This window comes from Oncorhynchus mykiss, chromosome 26, assembly GCF_013265735.2.
Source record: "Oncorhynchus mykiss isolate Arlee chromosome 26, USDA_OmykA_1.1, whole genome shotgun sequence".
NCBI classification, from domain to species: Eukaryota; Metazoa; Chordata; class Actinopteri; order Salmoniformes; family Salmonidae; genus Oncorhynchus; species Oncorhynchus mykiss.
Window position 1 is genome coordinate 48,925,652 of NC_048590.1, and position 24,721 is coordinate 48,950,372.

General features: G+C 45.4%; 2 protein-coding genes across 3 annotated transcripts in view; both read right to left on the reverse strand.

Annotated features, from left to right (window-relative positions):
- Nucleotides 1-813: 813 nt before the first annotated feature.
- LOC110526784 (relaxin-3 receptor 1-like) lies at nt 814-2,868 on the reverse strand. The gene has a single exon (XM_021607973.2). The coding sequence runs from the start codon at nt 2,652-2,654 to the stop codon at nt 1,635-1,637; it is 1,020 nt and encodes a 339-aa protein (XP_021463648.1). The 5' UTR covers nt 2,655-2,868; the 3' UTR covers nt 814-1,634.
- An 8,522-nt stretch (nt 2,869-11,390) lies between these two features.
- Nucleotides 11,391-24,721, reverse strand: part of LOC110527003 (E3 SUMO-protein ligase PIAS1-like) — a 109,634-nt gene continuing 96,303 nt past the window's right edge. Inside the window, exons 5-14 of one of the 2 annotated variants that reach the window (XM_036963709.1) lie at nt 22,693-22,783; nt 21,022-21,156; nt 20,129-20,234; nt 19,776-19,849; nt 19,432-19,592; nt 16,163-16,299; nt 15,662-15,851; nt 15,263-15,402; nt 13,034-13,074; nt 11,391-12,898 (exon numbers count right to left, since the gene is read on the reverse strand). In XM_036963709.1, the coding sequence (XP_036819604.1) occupies nt 12,503-12,898; nt 13,034-13,074; nt 15,263-15,402; nt 15,662-15,851; nt 16,163-16,299; nt 19,432-19,592; nt 19,776-19,849; nt 20,129-20,234; nt 21,022-21,156; nt 22,693-22,783 (1,471 nt within the window). In that variant the 3' untranslated portion in view covers nt 11,391-12,502. Of the gene's footprint in view, nt 12,899-13,033; nt 13,075-15,262; nt 15,403-15,661; nt 15,852-16,162; nt 16,300-19,431; nt 19,593-19,775; nt 19,850-20,128; nt 20,253-21,021; nt 21,157-22,692; nt 22,784-24,721 lie in introns of both variants that reach the window. The other variant, XM_036963708.1, reaches the window with a different exon arrangement.

Here is a 24,721-nt window from a genome sequence, read left to right on the forward strand (position 1 = left end):
TTAACATGAATTAGTTATTTCAGCCACTAACTAATAAATCAGCTCTTGATCTTGTGTCTCGTGTGATGGTACACAGATGGCTGGCCAAGAGGTTTGAAGATCATTAATAAGTTCATTCATTAGTCTGAAGAGTATAACAAAAATATCAATCATTCTGTCCTGACAAATAGGATAGTAGGTCAATATCAAACTGAGATTAAGTGTTTTATTGATATGGGTCAAGTATGTGATGCATAAGTGTAGCCTATTGGCACCACACCTCTCCCCTATTTGACCTAGATAGTTTGTGTCTATGCATTGATGTGTAGGCTAGGTGCCTTCTTAAAAATGTATGTAGTTCTGTCCTTGAGCTGTTCTTGTCTTAGTGTTCTGTATTATGTAATTCTGTATTATGTTTCATGTTTTGTGTTGAACCCCAGGAAGAGTAGCTGCTGCTTTTGAAACATCTCATGGGGATCCTAATAAAATACCCCCAAATACCAAAAAGGTAGGCCTGTTAAGCAATACATGCAGTGTTTTCGATATAAAATGCATTTTGTTTGGGAAATGCATAGGCCTACCGGTTAAAGCTGTCATCAACTATCAAGTTGTACTAGTAACACTGCTTGTGGGCTTCAGAGGGAAATTGACCATTTACACTAATCGGTGTCAAGACTGTCATGTTTTTCGTTGTCCATTTTGACATGAGACACAATAATGCAATCATTAAGACAACGGGGTGAGATTAAATATATGGATGTTTATTTTGCATGAACACAATTTAAGCAATATGGTTATCTGTTATCATAGGCATAATATTTACACGTCCCTCCCATTGCATGTAATTTGTGAATTTGTGACAAATGCCATTGCACACATTGAAGACTAGACGTGCAGCTGTGAAGGAGAACATAGGATCATGGGTACGTTTATCTCCACTAGGCTACAATTATGATGGAATGATAAAGACAATATCTAGTCTGCCTCTGTTTATCGTTTAATGATGACTGTCCGGGCGGTTTCTCTATCGTTTAATGATGACTGTCCGGGCGGTTTCTCTATCGTTTAATAATGATGACTGTCCGGGCGGTTCCCCATCGTTTAATGATGACTGTCCGGGCGGTTTCTCTAACGTTTAAAGACGACAGTCCGGGCGGTTTCTCTATCGTTTAATGATGACTGTCCGGGCGGTTTCTCTAACGTTTAAAGACGACAGTCCGGGCGGTTTCTCTATCGTTTAAAGACGACAGTCCGGGCGGTTTCTCTATCGTTTAATGATGACTGTCCGGGCGGTTTCTCTATCGTTTAATGATGACTGTCCGGGCGGTTTCCCTAGAGTTTAATGATGACAGTACGGGCCGTTTCTCTATCGTTTAATGATAACTTTCCGGGAATACAACAGCACATGGATAGGAGGAACCATAACAGGCAGAATTGCCTCATGCGCAATTTTGGTAGCCATTATCACTGTATCATTGTGACCGTTTGTTTTAGTGCTTGTCCATGCCTGTTTTGTGATTTTTTTTCCACCAACAGAACATACTGCGTTCGCCTATTACAGTACACCCATGTCGTGCGCCCTATAGAGTACATTATGCAACAGGGAGCGCGTGCGTAATGGCAACGGAAACCGATTCTTCCACTGCGTAAAGTGACTATCCGCCATATAACAAATCTTTCAGTTTCTTTCTAAACTCTTCTCTCATTAGGCAATAAATTACAGGGTTTAGACAGCTATTGGCATGCGCAAGGCAGACTGTCACAGGGAATACGTAAGTGTGAACTATGTAGTAAGATTTATCCCAATGCACAGCATTCAATTTCACAAGGACGCCCCAGAATGTGATGGCGTGATTTGGCATCCAGCAAAGAAAGAAGGAGAGGACGACGATGGTGACAGATTTGGTGACTTGTGATGTCCGTTTGGTGTTTGTTTTCATACTACGGTTGCGGATGAATCGCAAAAGCATGATGTAGCTGACTGAAACAATGGCCATTGGTAAAACAAATGCAAATATAATTTTCTGAAGGTGATAAACTGCTAACCAATATTGTCCATCAGGGAACTTAAGCAAACATAGTTTTTCCCCCGCTACATTTGTCACGGTTGAGAATATGGATGTTGGTGCAGTCGCAATTGTTGCGGATACCCAAAGAACCACGCTAATCCATTTGGCAGAGCAGGACTTTTGCCTAGTTCGGTCCTTTAGAGAGGAGGCGACGGACCAGTATCGGGTGACGCTCATTGCAGTCAGAAAGAACACGCTCGCGTACATGTTCATAACCGTGACGGAGCTGATGATTTTGCACATGGCGTCTCCAAACGGCCAGCTGAAGTCAAGTGCGGTGTCCACTGCCCAGAACGGCAGAGTCAATACAAACTGGAAGTCCGTCACTGCCAAGTTAAGTACAAAGAAGTTGATTCTGGATTTTTTCCGCTCTTGTTTCACTCTGATAAAGAACAGCACAAGTAAGTTGCCCACCAAGCCCACAGCGCACACCACGGAGTAAACGACGCAGATGAACACCCTCAAAATCGGAGTCCCGTCGGCCGTCACGTCGATGTCCTCTAGGCTACTGAACCGGTCCAGATCCGTCAAGGACCGATTCAGTAGGCCTACACTGCTGTTGTTTCCTTCAGTCATCGTTTCTGTTATTAAATTCGAGTGATTCATGTAGGCTATCCAACTTCAAATCAGGGTTGGAGTCGCTCACTCTGCTTCCAATACATCCTCAGGTTAGTTTGAAATGATAAGAGCGCAGCGATTGCTATGCGCCATTCCCATCATCGCATAATCACACACATTGACAATGTAGCGGTCTTGGTGGGGTAGCTCAAAGCGTCTTGACAATTGCAGTTCTTACAGGATTTATATTGTGACCGCTTCTTGATGCCCTGCCCTGAACGCACAATGATTGGTGACAATGTTTGATTGACATTAGGCTATAGCCTATATTCCCTATTTGCATCACTTTATTGATATTGACCAATAGGCTACGCTGGGCGTAATGGGTTTTTATAATGGAATAAAATGTGTTTTTCTGGGCAATAGTGATTTGGCTTCTCACCGAGAAATAAAGGACCGGTAGGCTTAAACCTAATAAATACTATTGTATTGATTGGAAACATTATTTAGATCTTTCATCGACCATCCCAATGTAGAGATCAGTGGAGGCTGCTGAGGGGAGGACGGTTCATAACAATGGCTCGAAAGGCGCGAATGGAATGGGACCAAACCATGTGTGTTTTTTTTATAAACATCCATATATTTAATCTCACCCCGTTGTCTTAATGATTGCATTATTGTGTCTCATGTCAAAATGGACAACGAAAAACATGACAGTCTTGACACCGATTACTGTAAATGGTCAATTTCCCTCTGAAGCCCACAAGCAGTGTTACTAGTACAACTTGATAGTTGATGACAGCTTTAACCGGTAGGCCTATGTATTTCCCAAACAAAATGCATTTTATATCGAAAACACTGCATTTATTGCTTAACAGGCCTACCTATTTGGTATTTGGGGGTATTTTATTAGGATCCCCATTAGATGTTGCAAAATCAGCCGCTACTCTTCCTGGGGTTCAACACAAAACATACTACAGAATGACACAATACAGAACACTAAGACAAGAACAGCTCAAGGACAGAACTACATACATTTTTAAAAAGGCACACGTAGTCTACATATCAATACATACACACAAACTATCTAGGTCAAATAGGGGAGAGGCGTTGTGCCGTGAGGTGTTGCTTTATCTGTTTTTTAAAACCAGGTTCGCTGTTTATTTGAGCAATATGAAATGGAAGGAAGTTCCATGCAATAAGAGCTCTATATAAAACTGTAAGACCCACGGTAACCCCGACACGGCCGACCCACGGTAACCCCGACACGGCCGACCCACGGTAACCCCGACACGGCCGACCCACGGTAACCCCGACACGGCCGACCCACGGTAACCCCGACACGGCCGACCCACGGTAACCCCGACACGGCCGACCCACGGTAACCCCGACACGGCCGACCCACGGTAACCCCGACACGGCCGACCCACAGGGCTGTACCAAGGCCGTGAGTTTAGGTGAGACATTTCTAATTGTATTTCTTAATTGTACTCTTCAGAGTCAAAACTTCAACAAAAATACAAAAAATAAGAATACATTTTTTTTTAATGAAAGAAAAGTTTAGGTAATCTCCATCTCCTTGGAGCTGTTCAATAGTCAAGTCCAAGATCATAGATGTTGACGGCACCATCTCCAAAGCCTCCATTCAACCCCAGGTACATGTGGGTGATGTGTCAACCCAAAGTAGCAAGGCCGTGGTACATGTGGGTGATGTGTCAACCCAAAGTAGCAAGGCCGTGGTACATGTGGGTGATGTGTCAACCCAAAGTAGCAAGGCCGTGGTACATGTGGGTGATGTTTCAACCCAAAGTAGCAAGGCCGTGGTACATGTGGGTGATGTGTCAACCCAAAGTAGCAAGGCCATGGTACATGTGGGTGATGTGTCAACCCAAAGTAGCAAGGCCATGGTACATGTGGGTGATGTGTCAACCCAAAGTAGCAAGGCCGTGGTACATGTGGGTGATGTGTCAACCCAAAGTAGCAAGGCCGTGGTACATGTGGGTGATGTGTCAACCCAAAGTAGCAAGGCCGTGGTACATGTGGGTGATGTGTCAACCCAAAGTAGCAAGGCCATGGTACATGTGGGTGATGTGTCAACCCAAAGTAGCAAGGCCGTGGTACATGTGGGTGATGTGTCAACCCAAAGTAGCAAGGCCGTGGTACATGTGGGTGATGTTTCAACCCAAAGTAGCAAGGCCATGGTACATGTGGGTGATGTGTCAACCCAAAGTAGCAAGGCCGTGGTACATGTGGGTGATGTTTCAACCCAAAGTAGCAAGGCCATGGTACACGTGGGTGATGTTTCAACCCAAAGTAGCAAGGGAGTGGTACATATGGGTGATGCTATCTACCATCCTACAGCACTCTGCCCTCTATACCAGTGATGGCCTCAGCATTGCATCTGTAGCCAAGCAGAGGAAGAAGGGAAGCAGCTGCTTCTAAATCACTCTGGAGAGCAGTCCTTCCTCTTCACTCCAACCCAATCTACCCACCCCAACACAATTCCCTTCTCTCACACCAATCCCTTTCCCTCACACCAATCCCTTTACCACACTCCAATCCCCTTCTCCCAATCCCCATAATTGAATCTTCAGAAAACTTTTTGTCAATGCATTTGAATGCGTTCGGTTTTCGATTGGAACCACAATAAATCTCAAATTAGGGGAATTTTCAATGGATCAATGGATTTATCATCAAACTCACTAAAAAATACAAGTATATACTAGTTCAACGACTTGTCAATCAATAACTGAGTAACTTTAATTAAACTGAGGCAGAGAAGCAAGCAGGAGGGCAACAATGACCTTCAGAAACTTTTAACAATTCCTAAAGATTGCCAATGCAGTTCTAGTATCTCCATATTTTGACGACAAGCCTTCCCACACATGGCTCCTCCTAGACGGAGTAGTGTGCATAGTTATGACGTTTCCCTGCATGCTGCTATAAGCTGTTGGATTCCATAACGAATATGATCCTTTTAAATCTGTTCACTAATATGTGGTGAAGTATTTCCATCTCATAATGTAACTTCTAGAATAGAATAATGTAACTTCTAGAATAGAATAATGTAACTTCTAGAATAGAATAATGTAACTTCTAGAATAGAATAATGTAACTTCTAGAATAGAATAATGTAACTTCTAGAATAGAATAATGTAACTTCTAGAATAGAATGATGTAACTTGCATTCCACTCCTTTGATGCGTGGCTACACTAGTGACTAGTTGTACCCAAGAGTGTTGTGTACTGTTGGAGCTAGGAACACAAGCATTTCTCTACACCTGCTAAATATGTGTGTGTGACCAATACAATTTGATTTGATTTTGACTCTGCCTCGTCTAACGCGGACTGCAAAATGAGTGTCTACTGCCACCCAGTGTATGGTTGTGGTAATAACATACACTATTGTATATTCATGTATTTTGTAAGCCACTTACTGGCACTGGAAATGAAACACGTTACCATTCCACATGAGTATTTAATACTGTGTGTATATGTTCCTGACAAAGAGGTTAAAAACGCCACAGATCAGATTCGATTTTGACAAGTTAATATACGGTACACACAAAATCGTGACTAGAGACAAGGAACAAAATATGGACGATCCCATATCTTCAATCTATTTGTTTGTGAACTAAAATGAAGATAAAACCCATAGTTAACAAAAATGCTTTTTATTACATCTAAACTCCTATACATTAGACAGAAAACATTCAATAAAGTAAACCATTTCTTCCAACGCAAGTAATAAATATTGTGTTTTCACCTCGTACTCTCTACAACCTGACATCGGTCTACTGTACAACGTTCCATCTTCCTTGAAAAGCCGTTTCACTCTCTGTTTGGAAATGTGAAAGCAGAACCTGGGGGTTAAGGCAGTGAGGGCAGCTGGCAACTTATCCGCTCTTTAAATTCATTTAGTAAATTGGACCTTTTTTTTTTTTAGGTTGAAGTCCACTTTATTGTACAGATTTTCTTTCTGAAAATATATAAATGAATTTCATCTGATGTTTTTGGATGACGCAAAAACACAAACTAACACTGGAGGAACTGACACTATTGAAACACTTGGGATTGGGGGGGTGATACGGACATCATAATATTTATTACCAATGGGGGGAGAGTGGGAGAGGACTTCACAATAAGGCCATTCCATGCCCATGTTAGGCTACACATAGCATTTGAAATGGGAACACATTCTGTGATGTCTGCTCTCACCTTGTCTTAAAAACCGACAAAAAGAGATCACAGAGATCTAGAGCGATGACATCAACAACGAATCTGAAACAAAAAGAGATCACAGAGATCTAGAGCGATGACATCAACAACGAATCTGAAACAAAAAGAAACTCAATTATCTAAATAAATAAAGACATTTCTGATTGGGTCAACTCCTAACCTCTAACCCCAAATCTTAGTCTCACTTTGTTGGTCTACCCTAAACTAGGGTTACCTAAACCAGCGCTTCCCAAACTCTGTCCTCACACACACACACACACACACACACACATCCATGAAAATCAAACAGGTGTAAAAATAGATCCGATTTATATATATGTATATATTACAAAATAAATAAAATACTGCACAACATTGTTTATACAGAGAGGACATTGTTAAAACACGTCTGATGTTATCAAAGAGTCAATTAGTTAAGAGTAGGAGAGGGGGGGGGGGGGGGGGGGGGGCAGGAAGGTCTGATGTTATCAAAGAGTCAATTAGTTAAGAGTAGGAGAGGGGGGGGGGGGGGGGGGCAGGAAGGTCTGATGTTATCAAAGAGTCAATTAGTTAAGAGTAGGAGAGGGGGGGGGGGGGGGGGGCAGGAAGGTCTGATGTTATCAAAGAGTCAATTAGTTAAGAGTAGGAGAGGGGGGGGGGGGGGGGGGGGGGGCAGGAAGGTCTCCATATCCACTGGCTGCAAAGTTGACCTGTTATTTGCTCTGGTTCAGGATACTAGATGGAGAGTGATTGGGGAAGCTGTCGCAAGCGATTATCTATCTCAAGAGGGGAAAGCTAATTAGGCTTGAAGTGAAGAGCTGTGGAAGAGAAGAGGACTGAAGCACAAACACCTTGAGAATGACACTGCAGAAAAGCCTGACTACAAAGACACTCCGCAGAATGGGCTACGGACAGACAGAAAAGGTCATGTCAATGACTTCAACATTCTCTCTCTCCCTCTCTCTCCCACTCCCTCCCTCCCTCCCTCCCTCTCCCTCTCTAAAAAGTATCTGTTTTTGACTGTAGGTGACTGTGATGATTGTGACTATCACTAAAGCAGGGATTTTGGAAAGTTTTAAAATTCAGTACAGTAGCCTGAACAAACCCTGTATTTTACTTTCATATTGTCTATGTTGGCGGAAAACTGATTCAGCAGGAAAAAGTGACAAACATTGCTGTCATTGTTTCGATCCCGACACATTCTTTAATGTCTTCTGAAAGAGCTTTACATGGCAGTTGTTGAGTTCCAATGACTATAGAGTCTCCTGTATATTTAACCAGCAGTGACTGTTGAGTCTGCGCTTAGTTTCTATACCTTTACATCCTGACTGGTAATTCACTCATTCTATTACAGTTACATGTTCACTGTTTAAAGTCCTCTGTCTGTATTCCGTCTCTATATTGTCTATCACTCGAAGCACCATTTCACCATGTCACATTCTGACTCAGTCAATGACAATGACACAAATATTCATTTCCACAAAGTTTGCTGCTTCAGTGTCTTTGGATATTTTTGTCAGATGTTACTATGGAAAACTGAAGTATAATTACAAGCATTTCATAAGTGTTAAAGGCTTTTATTGACAATTACATGTCATGCTGTCAATTAACTTCTGGGCCACATCCTGACTGATGGCAGCCCATTCTTGCATAATTAATGCTTGGAGTTGGTCAGAATTTGTGGGTTTTTGTTTGTCCACACGCCTCTTGAGATTGACCACAAATTCTCAATGGGATTAAGGTCTGGGGAGTTTCCTGGCCATGGACCCAAAATATCAATGTTTTGTTCCCCGAGCCCCTTAGGTATCACTTTTGCCTTATGGCAAGGTTGTCCATCATGCTGGAAAAGGCATTGTTCATCACCAAACTGTTCCTGGATGTTTGGGAGAAGTTGCTCTCGGAGGATGTGTTGGTACCATTCTTTATTCATGGCTGTTTTCTTAGGCAAAATTGTGAGTGAGCCCACTCCGTTGGCTGAGAAGCAACCCCACACATGAATGGTCTCAGGATGCTTTACTGTTGGCATGACACAGGACTGATGGTAGCGCTCACCTCTTCTTCTCCGAACAAGCTTTTTTCCAGATGCCCCAAACAATCGGAAAGGGGATTCATCAGAGAAAATTACTTTACCCCAGTCCTCAGCAGTACCTTCTGCAGAATATCAGTCTGTCCCTGATGTTTTTCCTGGAGAAAAGTGGCTTCTTTGCTTCCCTTCTTGACACCAGGCCATCCTCCAAAAGACTTCGCCTCACTGTGCGTGCAGATGGACCTGCCTGCTGCCATTCCTGAGCAAGCTCTACTGGTGGTGCCCTGATCCCGCAGCTGAATCAACTTTAGGAGACGGTCCTGGTGCTTGCTGGAATTTCTTGGGCGCCCTGAAGCCTTCTTCACAACAATTGAACCGCTCTCCTTGAAGTTCTAGATGATCCCGATAAATGGTTGATTTAGGTGCAATCTTACTTGCAGCAATATCCTTGCCTGTGAAGCCCTTTTTGTGCAAAGCAATGATGACGGCAAGTGTTTCCTTGCAGGTAACCATGATTGACAGAGGAAGAACAATGATTCCAAGCACCAACCTCTTTTTGAAGTTTCCAGTCTGTTATTCAAACTCAATCAGCATGACAGAGTGATCTCCAGCCTTGTCCTCGTCAACACTCACACCTGTGTTAATGAGAGAATCACTGACATGATGTCAGCTGGTCCTTTTGTGGCAGGGCTGAAATGCAGTGGAAATGTTTTTTTTGGGGGGGATTCAGTTCATTTGCATGGTAAAGAGGGACTTTGCAATTCATCTGATCACTCTTCATAACATTCTGGAGTATATGCAAATTGCCATCATACAAACTGAGGCAGCAGACTTTGTGAAAATTAATATTTGTGTCATTCTCAAAACTTTTGCCCACAGTTGAGTTGGATGGAAACTGCCTCTCATATTAGCAATATCCCCATAGCATTTATAACACAGTAGATATGTCTGTCTTTATCTCTACGGGGTACTCCCCCTCCGCCTCTACGGGGTACTCCCCCTCCGCCTCCAAGGGGTACTCCCCTCCGCCTCCACGGGGTACTCCCCTCCGCCTCCACGGGGTACTCCCCTCCGCCTCCACGGGGTACTCCCCTCCGCCTCCACGGGGTACTCCCCTCCGCCTCCACGGGGTACACCCCTCCACCTCTACGGGGTACACCCCTCCACCTCTACGGGGTACTCCCCTCCACCTCTACGGGGTACTCCCCTCCACCTCTACGGGGTACACCCCTCCACCTCTACGGGGTACTCCCCTCCACCTCTACGGGGTACTCCCCTCCACCTCTACGGGGTACTCCCCTCCACCTCTACGGGGTACTCCCCTCCACCTCTACGGGGTACTCCCCTCCACCTCTACGGGGTACTCCCCTCCACCTCTACGGGGTACTCCCCTCCACCTCCACGGGGTACACCCCTCCACCTCTACGGGGTACACCCCTCCACCTCTACGGGGTACTCCCCTCCACCTCTACGGGGTACTCCCCTCCACCTCTACGGGGTACTCCCCTCCACCTCTACGGGGTACTCCCCTCCACCTCTACGGGGTACTCCCCTCCACCTCTACGGGGTACTCCCCTCCACCTCTACGGGGTACTCCCCTCCACCTCCACGGGGTACTCCCCTCCACCTCTACGGGGTACTCCCCTCCACCTCTACGGGGTACTCCCCTCCACCTCTACGGGGTACTCCTCTCTGCTATGACTTTAGCTGGAGTGTCTCACAAACAACCAGGTGAAACCAGAGAGGAAGAGTGTGTGATAGGTGGAGGATACTTGACTGATATGTAGAGCCCAGATACACATGCACTCTGTGTGGGGTTGAGTTCATTTTTGGTTTTGTGCAAAAGGTGACAAATGTGGTTGAATAAACAAAACCAAAGCAATAACAGAATATAACGAGGTTTCAAATAAAAGCATGAAATTACTGTGGAGTATTTCTCAAGTTAAATAGGCATTCTGTGTCTACCAAATTGAAATGTTGTGCATAATGATAATGACTGCACAGATGGTCAATTGAAGGGGGGGGGGGGGGGGGATGAAAGGCCCAATGCAGCCGTTTATATATCGATATCAAATAATTTCTAGGTAACATGAAGCACCTTACTGTAATAGATGTCCATTAAAATGGGCAAAAATGGCTTTTTAGGAAGAAAAAAACCCGCTCTAAAGCAAGAATTTAGCCGAGACTGGTCCGGGAGTGGTCTGAGTGGGAAGGGGGAACTGAACACAAGCTGTTATTGGCAGAGAGGTTTGGAAGTCTCTTTGCTATTGGTCTAGCAACCATTTTACCACATGGTGATGTCACCATGTAAAGGGGGGGAACTGAACACGAGCTGTTATTGGCAGAGAGGGTTTGGAAGTCTCTTTGCTATTGGTCTAGCAACAAATTTACCACATGGTGATGTCACCGTGTAAAGCCGAAATTCCCACCCAAACAAACCTGCTGATTAGAAGGCCCTGTGTAGATTGTATTTTCATCCAGCAACTATCAGGAAATAAAACTGATTTACGTTTTTTTTTCTCACACTTTTACCATGTTAGTTTCATCAGCCGTTGTGCACTATGATAAAAACACCTGGAAACAGAATTCTGACGGCACTGGCCCTTAACAGAGACGAAAATCAGAAATGTCTAATATCACCCACCTAGCTGTACACTCCCCACAGCATCAAGCTGAAGTCCTTAGGGAATGCATGTTCACGTCATTTAGCAGATCCACTTATCCAGAGAGACTTATTCATATATCTTACATATAACTTAGAACGCAGAATACCAAAACAAATTATACAGTAACAAACAAGTCAACCAGGGAAAAGATATTGTCTTGGAGAACAAATTCAACTGTGATTTCAAAAATGAAGAGTAGAGAGAGTTGAAAATGTCAAGAGGTAATGCCATGAATGTGTGAGGAAAATCCCCATCAGATCTAACAGGATAAAAACCAAAGAAAAGTAATGAGATATTAAAGTTCATTTTATCGAGGGGAAACGTATGTATAGGTGTGTGGATACATCTTCAGTCTCCACTTCAAAATAGCAACTGAAGTTACTTACGGGACAGAAAAATTCTTCAATTAATTAATATACAAAAGTAAAAAGAGAAAATAGACTTTTTGTTCTCTGTACACAGCGTTACTCTTTTCCTAAAAAAAAAAAAAAGAGCCTTCCTCCGTTTTTGCACGGCTAGCGTTTCTGGTAGGTACCGGCAGGGAGCTGATCTAGGTCCAGTCTGTCGACGTCAGAGATGAAACCCATAGACCTCTCTGATATCAGTCTAGTGGAATGTCGTCAGGGAGCCAGCTACCAACCGGTAACTGTTCTGGAGTCAGTCTAGTGGAATGTCGTCAGGGAGCCAGCTACCAACCGGTAACTAGCAACACTAGGTGCCAATCCCAACCATCTGTGGGGTGTGACTTTATAACTGTTCCTGGGTCAGCCCAGTCAAACGACACCTGGGGACCGGCTCCGCCACAGACAGGTATTCCACTGTTCTGGAGTCAGCCTTAACGACACAACTCAAAACCAGAGCTGTAGACTGGGTGGGACCGTTAAACTGTTTCTGCGTCAGTTTAGTAGTCATGACTGCATCCTCCATTAAACAACCAACAAACCCTCTGTTTCGGAGTCAGTCGCTAGTCGCCGAAAACAAAATCGTCAGTCTAGTGAGATCACGTCGGGGACGGCCCCGTAGAGGGATGCGGCCGCCGTCACATCAGCACTGGACCGACCTCCTACGCCGGGGTGTGTGTGTGAGTGCGTGGGGTGTGTGTGTGAGTGCGTGGGGTGTGTGTGTGAGTGTGTGGAGTGTGTGCTGTGAGTGTCTCTCAGACTGCTAGAGGACACTAGGCTACTGCTGCTGCCACCGCTGCTGTTTCCGCCGCCATCACCACCGTTGACGGGCGCCAGCGAGCCAGAGGAGGGCGCCCCAGATTGGTCCAGGAACAGCTGGGACGAGGAAGAGGTGGTGTAGGGACGGAAGTGGTTGAGGAGGAGCTCGTGGTCGTCTGAGGCCGAGGCGGCGGCGGCGGCGGCCATCACCATGTTGTAATGCTTCAGAGGAGGACAAACAGGTACATTCACTTATATTCATCTTGTTACCAAACCCAAGTTCTGGGGACATCTTTAGAGGCTATATAGAGTGTTGACTTCAGGAGGCCTACAGGGGGGGTTCCATCTAAAACATACCTGATGGTTGTCCCCTTGTAGAAAGGAGAAGAAATTCACATCTGTGAATAAAACAATGGACCAAACACAACATACGGTCATTCATTTTTATTCACAATGAACCATGATCAGTACAGGTTCAACTGACTCAGACAAGTTAGTGTTTACTGTATACAGGGACATACTGGTCTCCACAGACCCTGAGGAGACTCCTGAAGAAATGTGTCCAGGCAGTGTGTTGTACTAGGTTGGTGTGTGTGTGATTGTGTATGCGTGTGTGTGTGGTTGTGTATGCGTGTGTGTGTGGTTGTGTATGTGTGGTTGTGTAAGTGTGGTATTGTGTGTGTGTGGTTGTATATTTGTGGTTGTGTATGTGTATGTGTGTTACCTGTGAGCTGGTTTGGGGCGTGGTAATGTGTATGGTTGTGTGTGGTAATGTGTGTGGTTGTGTATGCGTGTGTTACCTGTGAGCTGGGTTGGGGCGTGGTAGTGTGTTACCTGTGAGCTGGGATGGGGCGTGGTAGTGTGTTACCTGTGAGCTGGGTTGGGGCGTGGTAGTGTGTTACCTGTGAGCTGGGTTGGGGCGTGGTAGTGTGTATGTTACCTGTGAGCTGGGTTGGGGCGTGGTAGTGTGTTACCTGTGAGCTGGGTTGGGGCGTGGTAGTGTGTTACCTGTGAGCTGGGTTGGGGCGTGGTAGTGTGTATGTTACCTGTGAGCTGGGTTGGGGCGTGGTAGTGTGTTACCTGTGAGCTGGGTTGGGGCGTGGTAGTGTGTTACCTGTGAGCTGGGTTGGGGCGTGGTAGTGTGTATGTTACCTGTGAGCTGGGTTGGGGCGTGGTAGTGTGTTACCTGTGAGCTGGGTTGGGGCGTGGTAGTGTGTATGTTACCTGTGAGCTGGGTTGGGGCGTGGTAGTGTGTTACCTGTGAGCTGGGTTGGGGCGTGGTAGTGTGTTACCTGTGAGCTGGGTTGGGGCGTGGTAGTATGTTACCTGTGAGCTGGGTTGGGGCGTGGTAGTGTGTTACCTGTGAGCTGGGTTGGGGCGTGGTAGTGTGTTACCTGTGAGCTGGGTTGGGGCGTGGTAGTGTGTATGTTACCTGTGAGCTGGGTTGGGGCGTGGTAGTGTGTTACCTGTGAGCTGGGTTGGGGCGTGGTAGTGTGTATGTTACCTGTGAGCTGGGTTGGGGCGTGGTAGTGTGTTACCTGTGAGCTGGGTTGGGGCGTGGTAGTGTGTATGTTACCTGTGAGCTGGGTTGGGGCGTGGTAGTGTGTTACCTGTGAGCTGGGTTGGGGCGTGGTAGTGTGTTACCTGTGAGCTGGGTTGGGGCGTGGTAGTGTGTTACCTGTGAGCTGGGTTGGGGCGTGGTAGTATGTTACCTGTGAGCTGGGTTGGGGCGTGGTAGTGTGTTACCTGTGAGCTGGGTTGGGGCGTGGTAGTGTGTTACCTGTGAGCTGGGTTGGGGCGTGGTAGTGTGTTACCTGTGAGCTGGGTTGGGGCGTGGTAGTGTGTTACCTGTGAGCTGGGTTGGGGCGTGGTAGTATGTTACCTGTGAGCTGGGTTGGGGCGTGGTAGTGTGTTACCTGTGAGCTGGGTTGGGGCGTGGTAGTGTGTTACCTGTGAGCTGGGTTGGGGCGTGGTAGTGTGTTACCTGTGAGCTGGGTTGGGGCGTGGTAGTGTGTTACCTGTGAGCTGGGTTGGGGCGTGGTAGTGTGTATGTTACCTGTGAGCTGGGTTGGGGCGTGGTAGTGTGTTACCTGTGAGCTGGGTTGGGGCGTGGTAGTGTGTGTGTTACCTGTGAGCTGGGATGGGGCGTGGTAGTGTGTTACCTGTGAGCTGGGTTGGGGCGTGGTAGTGTGTATGTTACCTGTGAGCTGGGTTGGGGCGTGGTAGTGTGTGTGTTACCTGTGAGCTGGGATGGGGCGTGGTAGTGTGTTACCTGTGAGCTGGGTTGGGGCGTGGTAGTATGTTACCTGTGAGCTGGGTTGGGGCGTGGTAGTGTGTATGTTACCTGTGAGCTGGGATGGGGCGTGGTAGTGTGTTACCTGTGAGCTGGGTTGGGGCGTGGTAGTGTGTTACCTGTGAGCTGGGTTGGGGCGTGGTAGTGTGTGTGTTACCTGTGAGCTGGGATGGGGCGTGGTAGTGTGTTACCTGTGAGCTGGGTTGGGGTGTGGTAGTGTGTTACCTGTGAGCTGGGTTGGGGCGTGGTAGTATGTTACCTGTGAGCTGGGTTGGGGCGTGGTAGTGTGTTACCTGTGAGCTGGGTTGGGGCGTGGTAGTAGGGACGGTAGTCCTGGATGAGGGGAGGTACAGGGGGGATGTAGCTGGTGTCCACAGACGGCATGCTGGGGGTCCGGCTCACTGGGGACACCTGGTGGTGCAGGTTCAACACTCTGCAAACAAACACACACACACAGCACAGAAAGAGAGACAGACAGAGAGAATATTAACACACACAGAGGTGAGTGAGAGGTGTGTGAGAGGTGCGAGAGATGATAGAGGGGTGAGAGGTGCGAAATGGGTATGAGGGATGAGAGGGGAGGGAGGGGAGAGAGGGGCGGGAGGGGAAGGAGAGGTGAAAGGGGTGAGGGAGGCGAGAGGGGCGAGGGGGGTGAGATTGGTGTGAGGTGTATTGGTGGAGGTGGGCCTCACCCCTTGTTGACGATGGGAGGGGAGGTGGGGGACAGAGAGGGGCAGGGCCTCTTGAGGGGCGGTTGGTCATCATCGTCGTCCTCTGAGGAGCTGTCCAGGGTCAGGTCGATCACCTCCACCTTCATCCTACTACTGCCCCCGTTGTGGGACGACGAGCTCCTCTGTTCCCCTACCGCCGACCGGTGCAAGCCTGGGGGAGAGAGACACGGGAAACAATCAAATCAATATAGCTAGCCTATTTTGCTGTGATTTACACACCCCAGCCTAGAGCAAGTGGCAACACAGTGGAATAGTCATGAGACATATAGCGTAATGATAACAAGCCAGAATAATATCATCTAACACAACGAGAGACACTGGGTTTGCAGCCTGTTGTTCCAGCACTGTTCTAACACACATTCTGATACAGATCAAGGTCCAACGAACAGAGTAGTGGAATCAGGTATGTTAAAAGCAGCAGGGCTGGACCAAAAGCCTGCCCTTACACACCGCCTCTCTCACCTTCCAGTCCGTTGCTGTAGGAGGCTGACGAGACCTCCTGTACTTCCTTCTTTGTCCTCATGGGGGCCCAGTAGCCATCCTCCTTAAACTGGATCTCATCACAGTCTACACAGCTGTTCAGGATCTCCATAAACAACCTGGACCAGACAGACACACAGAAACAACAGTGTGAAGGTATACTGTACATGCAATGTTTTCACGTTGTGTTGCGGTCATTGTGTGTACGGTGTTATTCACGTTGTTTTACAGTCATTGTGTGTACAGTGTTATTCATGTTGTTTACTTGGTGTGTGTAAATACATCTATACACTACAGATTGTATAAAATAGAAAAGACCATCTGAATCTCTCCTGTAGGAATGAATAGAGTGGACTTGTATACAGTATAACTGAATAGAGTGGACCTGTATACAGTATAACTGAATAGAGTGGACTTGTATACAGTATAACTGAATAGAGTGGACTTGTATACAGTATAACTGAATAGAGTGGACTTGTATACAGTATAACTGAATAGAGTGGACTTGTATACAGTATAATTGAATAGAGTGGACTTGTACACAGTATAACTGAATAGAGTGGACTTGTATACAGTATAACTGAATAGAGTGGACTTGTATACAGTATAACTGAATAGAGTGGACTTGTATACAGTATAACTGAATAGAGTGGACTTGTATACAGTATAACTGAATAGAGTGGACTTGTATACAGTATAACTGAATAGAGTGGACTTGTATACAGTATAACTGAATAGAGTGGACTTGTATACAGTATAACTGAATAGAGTGGACTTGTATACAGTATAACTGAATAGAGTGGACTTGTATACAGTATAACTGAATAGAGTGGACTTGTATGCAGTATAACTGAATAGAGTGGACTTGTATACAGTATAACTGAATAGAGTGGACTTGTATACAGTATAACTGAATAGAGTGGACTTGTATGCAGTATAACTGAATAGAGTGGACTTGTATACAGTATAACTGAATAGAGTGGACTTGTATAACTGAACAGAGTGGACCTGTATGCAGTATAACTGAGAAGGTTGTTTTTGTACATACTGTTGGTCAACTAGCGGAATCGCGTCCTATGGTTAGATGTGACTATCTGGATTCAATACCATTTCATGTTTGAAGAACACAACCACAGACCGTTCAACTCAACAACCCCCCAGCTAAGCACAAATTCATGCTGCTAATCAACTATTCTCAACTTCCTTATTATTTTGATCACTGCTCACCCAAAATGTCACCCTATGGGTGAATATTGAATTTGTGCAGAAAAATAAGTTGGTTGCAACTGGAGCCATGTAAAGACTTGTTGGGCTACACATTTTAAACCCATCAGGTCTGATGTGACCATTAAAGTCTGAAACTGGGCACAGAAAATAAAGAAACTAAACCCAGAGGAATATACAGTGGCCAGTGGCACGTTCCCAGATGATGTGCTTCTTTCCAGCCTGAAATTAAGAAAATCTGCACAAAATTGTAGGGGCAGACTCCGCCGCAAGTTTCTGTGATACGGTATAATAACATAGATGTATACAGTATACACAGTGCCTTCAGAAAGTATTCATACCCCTTGACTTATTCCACATTTTGTTATGTTACAGCCTGAATTCAAAATGGATTAAATAGATACCCCCCCTCACCCATACACACACACACACACACACACAATACCCCATAATGACATCACAATACCCCATAATGACATCATAACACCCAATAATGACATCACAACACCCCATAATGACATCACAACACCCCATAATGACAAAGTGAAAACATGTTTTTAGACATTTTTGCACATTTTTTGAAAATGAAATACAGAAATATCTCACTTACATAAGTATTCACACCCCTGAGTCAATACTTTGCAGGAGCTCCTTTGGCAGTGATTACAGTAGAGTGTTTCTGGGTAAGTCTCTGAGATTTCCACACCTGGATTATGCAACATTTTTCCATTATTCCTTTCAAAATTCTTCAAGCTCTGTCAATTGGTTTTTAATCATTGCTTGACAACTTTTTTCAGGACTTGCCATAGATTTTCAAGTAGATTTAAGTCAAAACTGTAACTAGGCCACTCATGAACATTCACTGTCTTCTTGTTAAGCAACTCCAGTGTAGATTTGGCCTTGTGTTTTTGTCCTACTGAAATGTGAATTCATCTCTGGTGGAAAGCAGACAACCTGGTTTTCCTCTAGGATTGTTCCTGTGTTTAGCTCCATTCAGTTTATTTTTTATCCTGAAATACTCCCCCAGTCCTTAACGATTACAAGCATACCCATAACATGATGCAACCACCACTATGCTTGAAAATATGGAGAATGGTACTCAGTAATGTGTTGTATTGAATTTGCCCCAAACATAAAACTTTGTATTCAGGACAAAAATATAATTGCTTTGCAACATTGTTTGTATTATTACTTTAGTCCCGTGTTGCAAACAGGATGCATGTTTTGGAATATTTTAATTCTGTAGAGACTTCCTTCCTTTCACTGTCATTTAGGTTAGTATTGTTGCGTACCTACAATGTTGTTTTCTCCAATCACAGCCATTCAACTCTGTAACTGTTTTATAGTCACCATTGGTCTCATGGTGAAATCCGTGAGCTGTTTCCTTCCTCTCCGGCAACTGAGTTAGGAAGGACACCTGTACCTCTGTAGTGACTGGGTGTATTGATACACCATCCAAAGTGTAATTACTAACTTTCCCATGCTCAAAGGGATATTCAATGTCTGCTTTTTATTTTATTTATTTTTTACCAATCTACCTATAGATGTCCTTCTCTGCCAGGCATTGGAAAACCTCTCTAGTCTTTGTGGTTGAATCTGTATTTGAAATTCACTGCTCGACTGAGGGACCTTACAGATAATTGTATGTGTGGTGTACAGAGATGAGGTAGTCATTCATGTTAAACACTATTATTGAGTCCATGAAACTTATTATGACTCCTGAACTTATTTAGGCTTGCCATGACAAAGGGGTTTGAATACTAACTGACTCAAGACGTTTCAGCTTTTCATTTTTTATTAATTACTACAAATTTCAAAAAACATACTTCCACTTTGACATTATGGAGTATTGTGTGTAGACCAGAGACAATTAAAAAAATAATGTAAATCCATTTAAATTCAGGCTGTAACACAACAACATGTGGAATAAGTCAAGGGGCTTGAATCCTTTCTGAAAGGCCCGTAGGACCACTATGTTCTGTATTAAATAGAGACACTAAGAGCTGGTACAGGCTTGTGGGTCTCACCCGTCAATGATGAGATGTTCGTAGGGGGCTTTCTTATCACAGACGGGACAAACCCAGGTGGGTTTCTTCTCATTCATCTGGATGTACAGCGTAGCGTCAAAACACTGCAGGTGGGAACAGCTCAGTGCCCGGCACGGGATCATCAGACGCATCTTCCCCAGCTGCACACACCCACCACAGACACACACCCACCACAGACACACACACACACACACACACACACACCCACCACAGACACACACACACACACGGTAGTTAAACGGTGATAGGGGTATTGAGACAAGTCGGGACACACACAGTAAAGCACAGTAATAGGGGTATTAAGACAGAGTGTGTGTGTTTACCGGACAGAGCAGCGACACACGCAGGCTGGTGGTGGCGATTTCACTGTCTGGATCTGCGGTTAGCTTCTCTTTGACTGCAGGGGGACAGAGAACAGCATGAAGAAGAAGCAGCAATCATGACCACCTATACAAGACCTGCACAACCCTCTCTACAGTACATGAACACTTCACATGGAATATAGTACAGAGTGCCATGACAATACAGAACGAGACGCCTGGTTTCAACAGGCCAGAACTAAACATGTAGCTAGATACACGTGTGTCATGGACCCGTCCAGCCAGATCCATACATTTAACCTAGCATGCTAACAGTGCTAACAGTGTAAACAGTGTGTCGTCCTGGCAACCCTTACTGAGTGCTCTGGAATGGTCTGGGTTCCTGATGCCTTTGGACCGTAGTCTCTGCAACAGTACTGTGGACGACTGCTGCTTGACCAGGTACACCGCCATAGAGTAGCTCTGAAAACACAGAAGGTGCTGTAGGGTTGTTAAAATCACTCTCTTTTTCATCCGGATCACTGCACTTTTATTCATGTGTTTTTGCCCCACTGTTCTTACCAAACCAAAACATTATTTATACAGAGCATTTCTTACAGGAGTAAAGTCTAAGTGCTTAAAGCATCAAATAAATTGGCCTCCCGAGTGGCGCAGACGTCTAAAGACATTTGTATCGCAGTGCTTGAGGCACCACTATAGACCCGGGTTCGATCCCGGGCCGTCCACGACCGGGAGACCCATGAGGCGGTGCACAATTGGCCCAGGTTAGGGGAGGGTTTGGCCGGCATGTCCTTGTCCCATCGCGCTCTAGCGACTCCTGTGGCGGGCCGGGTGCAGTGCACACTGACACGGTCGCCAGGTGCACGGTGTTTCCTCCGACACATCGGTGCGGCTGGCTTCCGGGGTAAGCGAACAATGTGTCAAGAAGCAGTGCGGCTAGGCGGGGTCGTGTTTCGGAGGACGCGTGGCTCTCGACCTTTCACCTCTCCCGAGTCCGTATGGGAGTTGCAACGATGGGACAAGACTAACTACCAATTGGATACCAGGAATTTGGGTAGAAAAGGGGGCAATAATAAACAAATAAAAACATTTAAAACATTAAATAAAATAAAAATATATAAAAATACAACAACAAAATAATAATAAAAAGGTCAGAAAGAAACTAAATGTTTTCTATAAATGTTTACAATTAAGATAGACAACAATCAAATTAAGAGAATTTTAAATGTATCATCTTATCATATCTTACCCTTCCAACCTCTGAGGTCCAAGACACCACGATGGTGTTGGGGACTGTGGTGGATAGTCTGACCACTGAGGTAATGTTGATGGGCCGGCTGGGGCGCTTCGGCTCCACACCGTTTTTCGTTGGAGGAAGATAACCCTGAGAGGGGGGGAGAGACGGATAGAGAGAGGGAGGGAGAGAGAAGGGAGAGAGACAGGTGGAGAGAGAGAGAGGGAGGGAGGGAGAAAGGGAGGGAGAGGGGGGAGAAAGAGAGGGGGAAAAGTCACACCACATCTCAATTAAATGTTTATTGTAATTGAAGGTATGGTTTGTGTGTAACTAGCAGTACTGTACAGTGTGTAACTAGCAGTAACTAACAGTACTGCACAGTGTGTAACTAGCAGTAACTAACAGTACTGCACAGTGTGTAACTAGCAGTAACTAACAGTAACAGTACTGTACAGTGTGTAACTAACAGTACTGTACAGTGTGTAACTAACAGTACTGTACAGTGTGAACTAACAGTAACTAACAGTAACTAACAGTACTGTACAGTGTGTAACTAGCAGTAACTAACAGTAACCAACAGTAACTAACAGTAACTAACAGTACTGTACAGTGTGAACTAACAGTAACTAACAGTAACTAACAGTAACTAACAGTACTGTACAGTGTGAACTAGCAGTAACTAACAGTACTGTACAGTGTGAACTAGCAGTAACTAACAGTACTGTACAGTGTGTAACTAGCAGTAACTAACAGTACTGTACAGTGTGTAACTAGCAGTACTGTACAGTGTGTAACTAGCAGTAACTAACAGTAACTAACAGTACTGTACAGTGTGTAACTAGCAGTACTGTACAGTGTGTAACTAACAGTACTGTACAGTGTGTAACTAGCAGTAACTAACAGTAACTAACAGTACTGTACAGTGTGTAACTAGCAGTACTGTACAGTGTGTAACTAACAGTACTGTACAGTGTGTAACTAGCAGTACTATACAGTGTGTAACTAGCAGTACTGTACAGTGTGTAACTAGCAGTACTGCACATTGTGTAACTAACAGTACTGTACAGTGTGTAACTAGCAGTACTGTCAGTGTGGAACTAGCAGTACTGTACAGTGTGTAACTAGCAGTACTGCACAGTGTGTAACTAACAGTACTGCACAGTGTGTAACTAACAGTACTGTACAGTGTGTAACTAACAGTACTGTACAGTGTGTAACTAACAGTACTGCACAGTGTGTAACTAACAGTACTGTACAGTGTGTAACTAGCAGTAACTAACAGTAACTATCAGTACTGTACAGTGTGTAACTAACAGTAACTAGCAGTACTGCACATTGTGTAACTAACAGTACTGTACAGTGTGTAACTAGCAGTACTGCACAGTGTGTAACTAACAGTACTGCACAGTGTGTAACTAACAGTACTGTACAGTGTGTAACTAACAGTACTGTACAGTGTGTAACTAACAGTACTGCACAGTGTGTAACTAACAGTACTGTACAGTGTGTAACTAGCAGTAACTAACAGTAACTATCAGTACTGTACAGTGTGTAACTAACAGTAACTAGCAGTACTGTACAGTGTGTAACTAGCAGTACTGTACAGTGTGTAACTAACAGTAACTAGCAGTACTGTACAGTGTGTAACTAGCAGTACTGTACAGTGTGTGGAGTTGTGTTTCTTACCGGGAGGTTGCATGGCTTCCCGTTCACCTTCACACACAGATTGGGCGGAAAGTGGTCTTCCTGAGGACAACTCGTCTCAGAGAGACAAAACCTGTGCGTGCGACACACACACACACACACACACACACACACACACACACACACACACACACACCATAATGGGCATATTGCAATGAAGAATGGCCACTAAATTATGGCCAGCAGATCTCTCCGTAAACCATCAATACGTGCGAAATTCACCTGCACAGCTCATCTCAATTGCATCCAGCATTGGCCACCCCCTAAGACAGATGTCAGGGTTATGTTTCCACCCCCTAAGACAGATGTCAGGGTTATGTTTCCACCCCCTAAGACAGATGTCAGGGTTATGTTTCCACCCCCTAAGACAGATGTCAGGGTTATGTTCCCACCCCCTAAGACAGATGTCAGGGTTATGTTTCCACCCCCTAAGACAGATGTCAGGGTTATGTTTCCACCCCCTAAGACAGATGTCAGGGTTATGTTTCCACCCCCTAAGACAGATGTCAGGGTTATGTTCCCACCCCCTAAGACAGATGTCAGAGTTATGTTTCCACCCCCTAAGACAGATGTCAGAGTTATGTTTCCACCCCCTAAGACAGATGTCAGGGTTATGTTTCCACCCCCTAAGACAGATGTCAGGGTTATGTTCCCACCCCCTAAGACAGATGTCAGGGTTATGTTTCCACCCCCTAAGACAGATGTCAGGGTTATGTTTCCACCCCCTAAGACAGATGTCAGGGTTATGTTTCCACCCCCTAAGACAGATGTCAGGGTTATGTTTCCACCCCCTAAGACAGATGTCAGGGTTATGTTCCCACCCCCTAAACAGATGTCAGGGTTATGTTTCCACCCCCTAAGACAGATGTCAGGGTTATGTTTCCACCCCCTAAGACAGATGTCAGGGTTATGTTCCCACCCCCTAAGACAGATGTCAGGGTTATGTTTCCACCCCCTAAGACAGATGTCAGGGTTATGTTTCCACCCCCTAAGACAGATGTCAGGGTTATGTTTCCACCCCCTAAGACAGATGTCAGGGTTATGTTTCCACCCCCTAAGACAGATGTCAGGGTTATGTTTCCACCCCCTAAGACAGATGTCAGGGTTATGTTTCCACCCTCTAAGACAGATGTCAGGGTTATGTTTCTACCCCCTAAGACAGATGTCAGGGTTATGTTTCCACCCCCTAAGACAGATGTCAGGGTTATGTTTCCACCCCCTAAGACAGATGTCAGGGTTATGTTCCCACCCCCTAAGACAGATGTCAGGGTTATGTTCCCACCCCCTAAGACAGATGTCAGGGTTATGTTTCCACCCCCTAAGACAGATGTCAGGGTTATGTTTCCACCCCCTAAGACAGATGTCAGGGTTATGTTTCCACCCCCTAAGACAGATGTCAGGGTTATGTTTCCACCCCCTAAGACAGATGTCAGAGTTATGTTTCCACCCCCTAAGACAGATGTCAGAGTTATGTTTCCACCCCCTAAGACAGATGTCAGGGTTATGTTTCCACCCCCTAAGACAGATGTCAGGGTTATGTTTCCACCCCCTAAGACAGATGTCAGGGTTATGTTTCCACCCCCTAAGACAGATGTCAGGGTTATGTTTCTACCCCCTAAGACAGATGTCAGGGTTATGTTTCCACCCCCTAAGACAGATGTCAGGGTTATGTTTCCACCCCCTAAGACAGATGTCAGGGTTATGTTTCCACCCCCTAAGACAGATGTCAGGGTTATGTTTCCACCCCCTAAGACAGATGTCAGGGTTATGTTTCCACCCCCTAAGACAGATGTCAGGGTTATGTTTCCACCCCCTAAGACAGATGTCAGGGTTATGTTTCCACCCCCTAAGACAGATGTCAGGGTTATGTTTCCACCCCCTAAGACAGATGTCAGGGTTATGTTTCCACCCCCTAAGACAGATGTCAGGGTTATGTTTCTACCCCCTAAGACAGATGTCAGGGTTATGTTTCCACCCCCTAAGACAGATGTCAGAGTTATGTTTCCACCCC

Excerpts from the sequence above, each read along its gene's own strand:
- LOC110526784 (XM_021607973.2), bottom strand. The coding sequence starts at position 2,654 with ATGAATCACTCGAATTTAATAACAGAAACGATGACTGAAGGAAACAAC.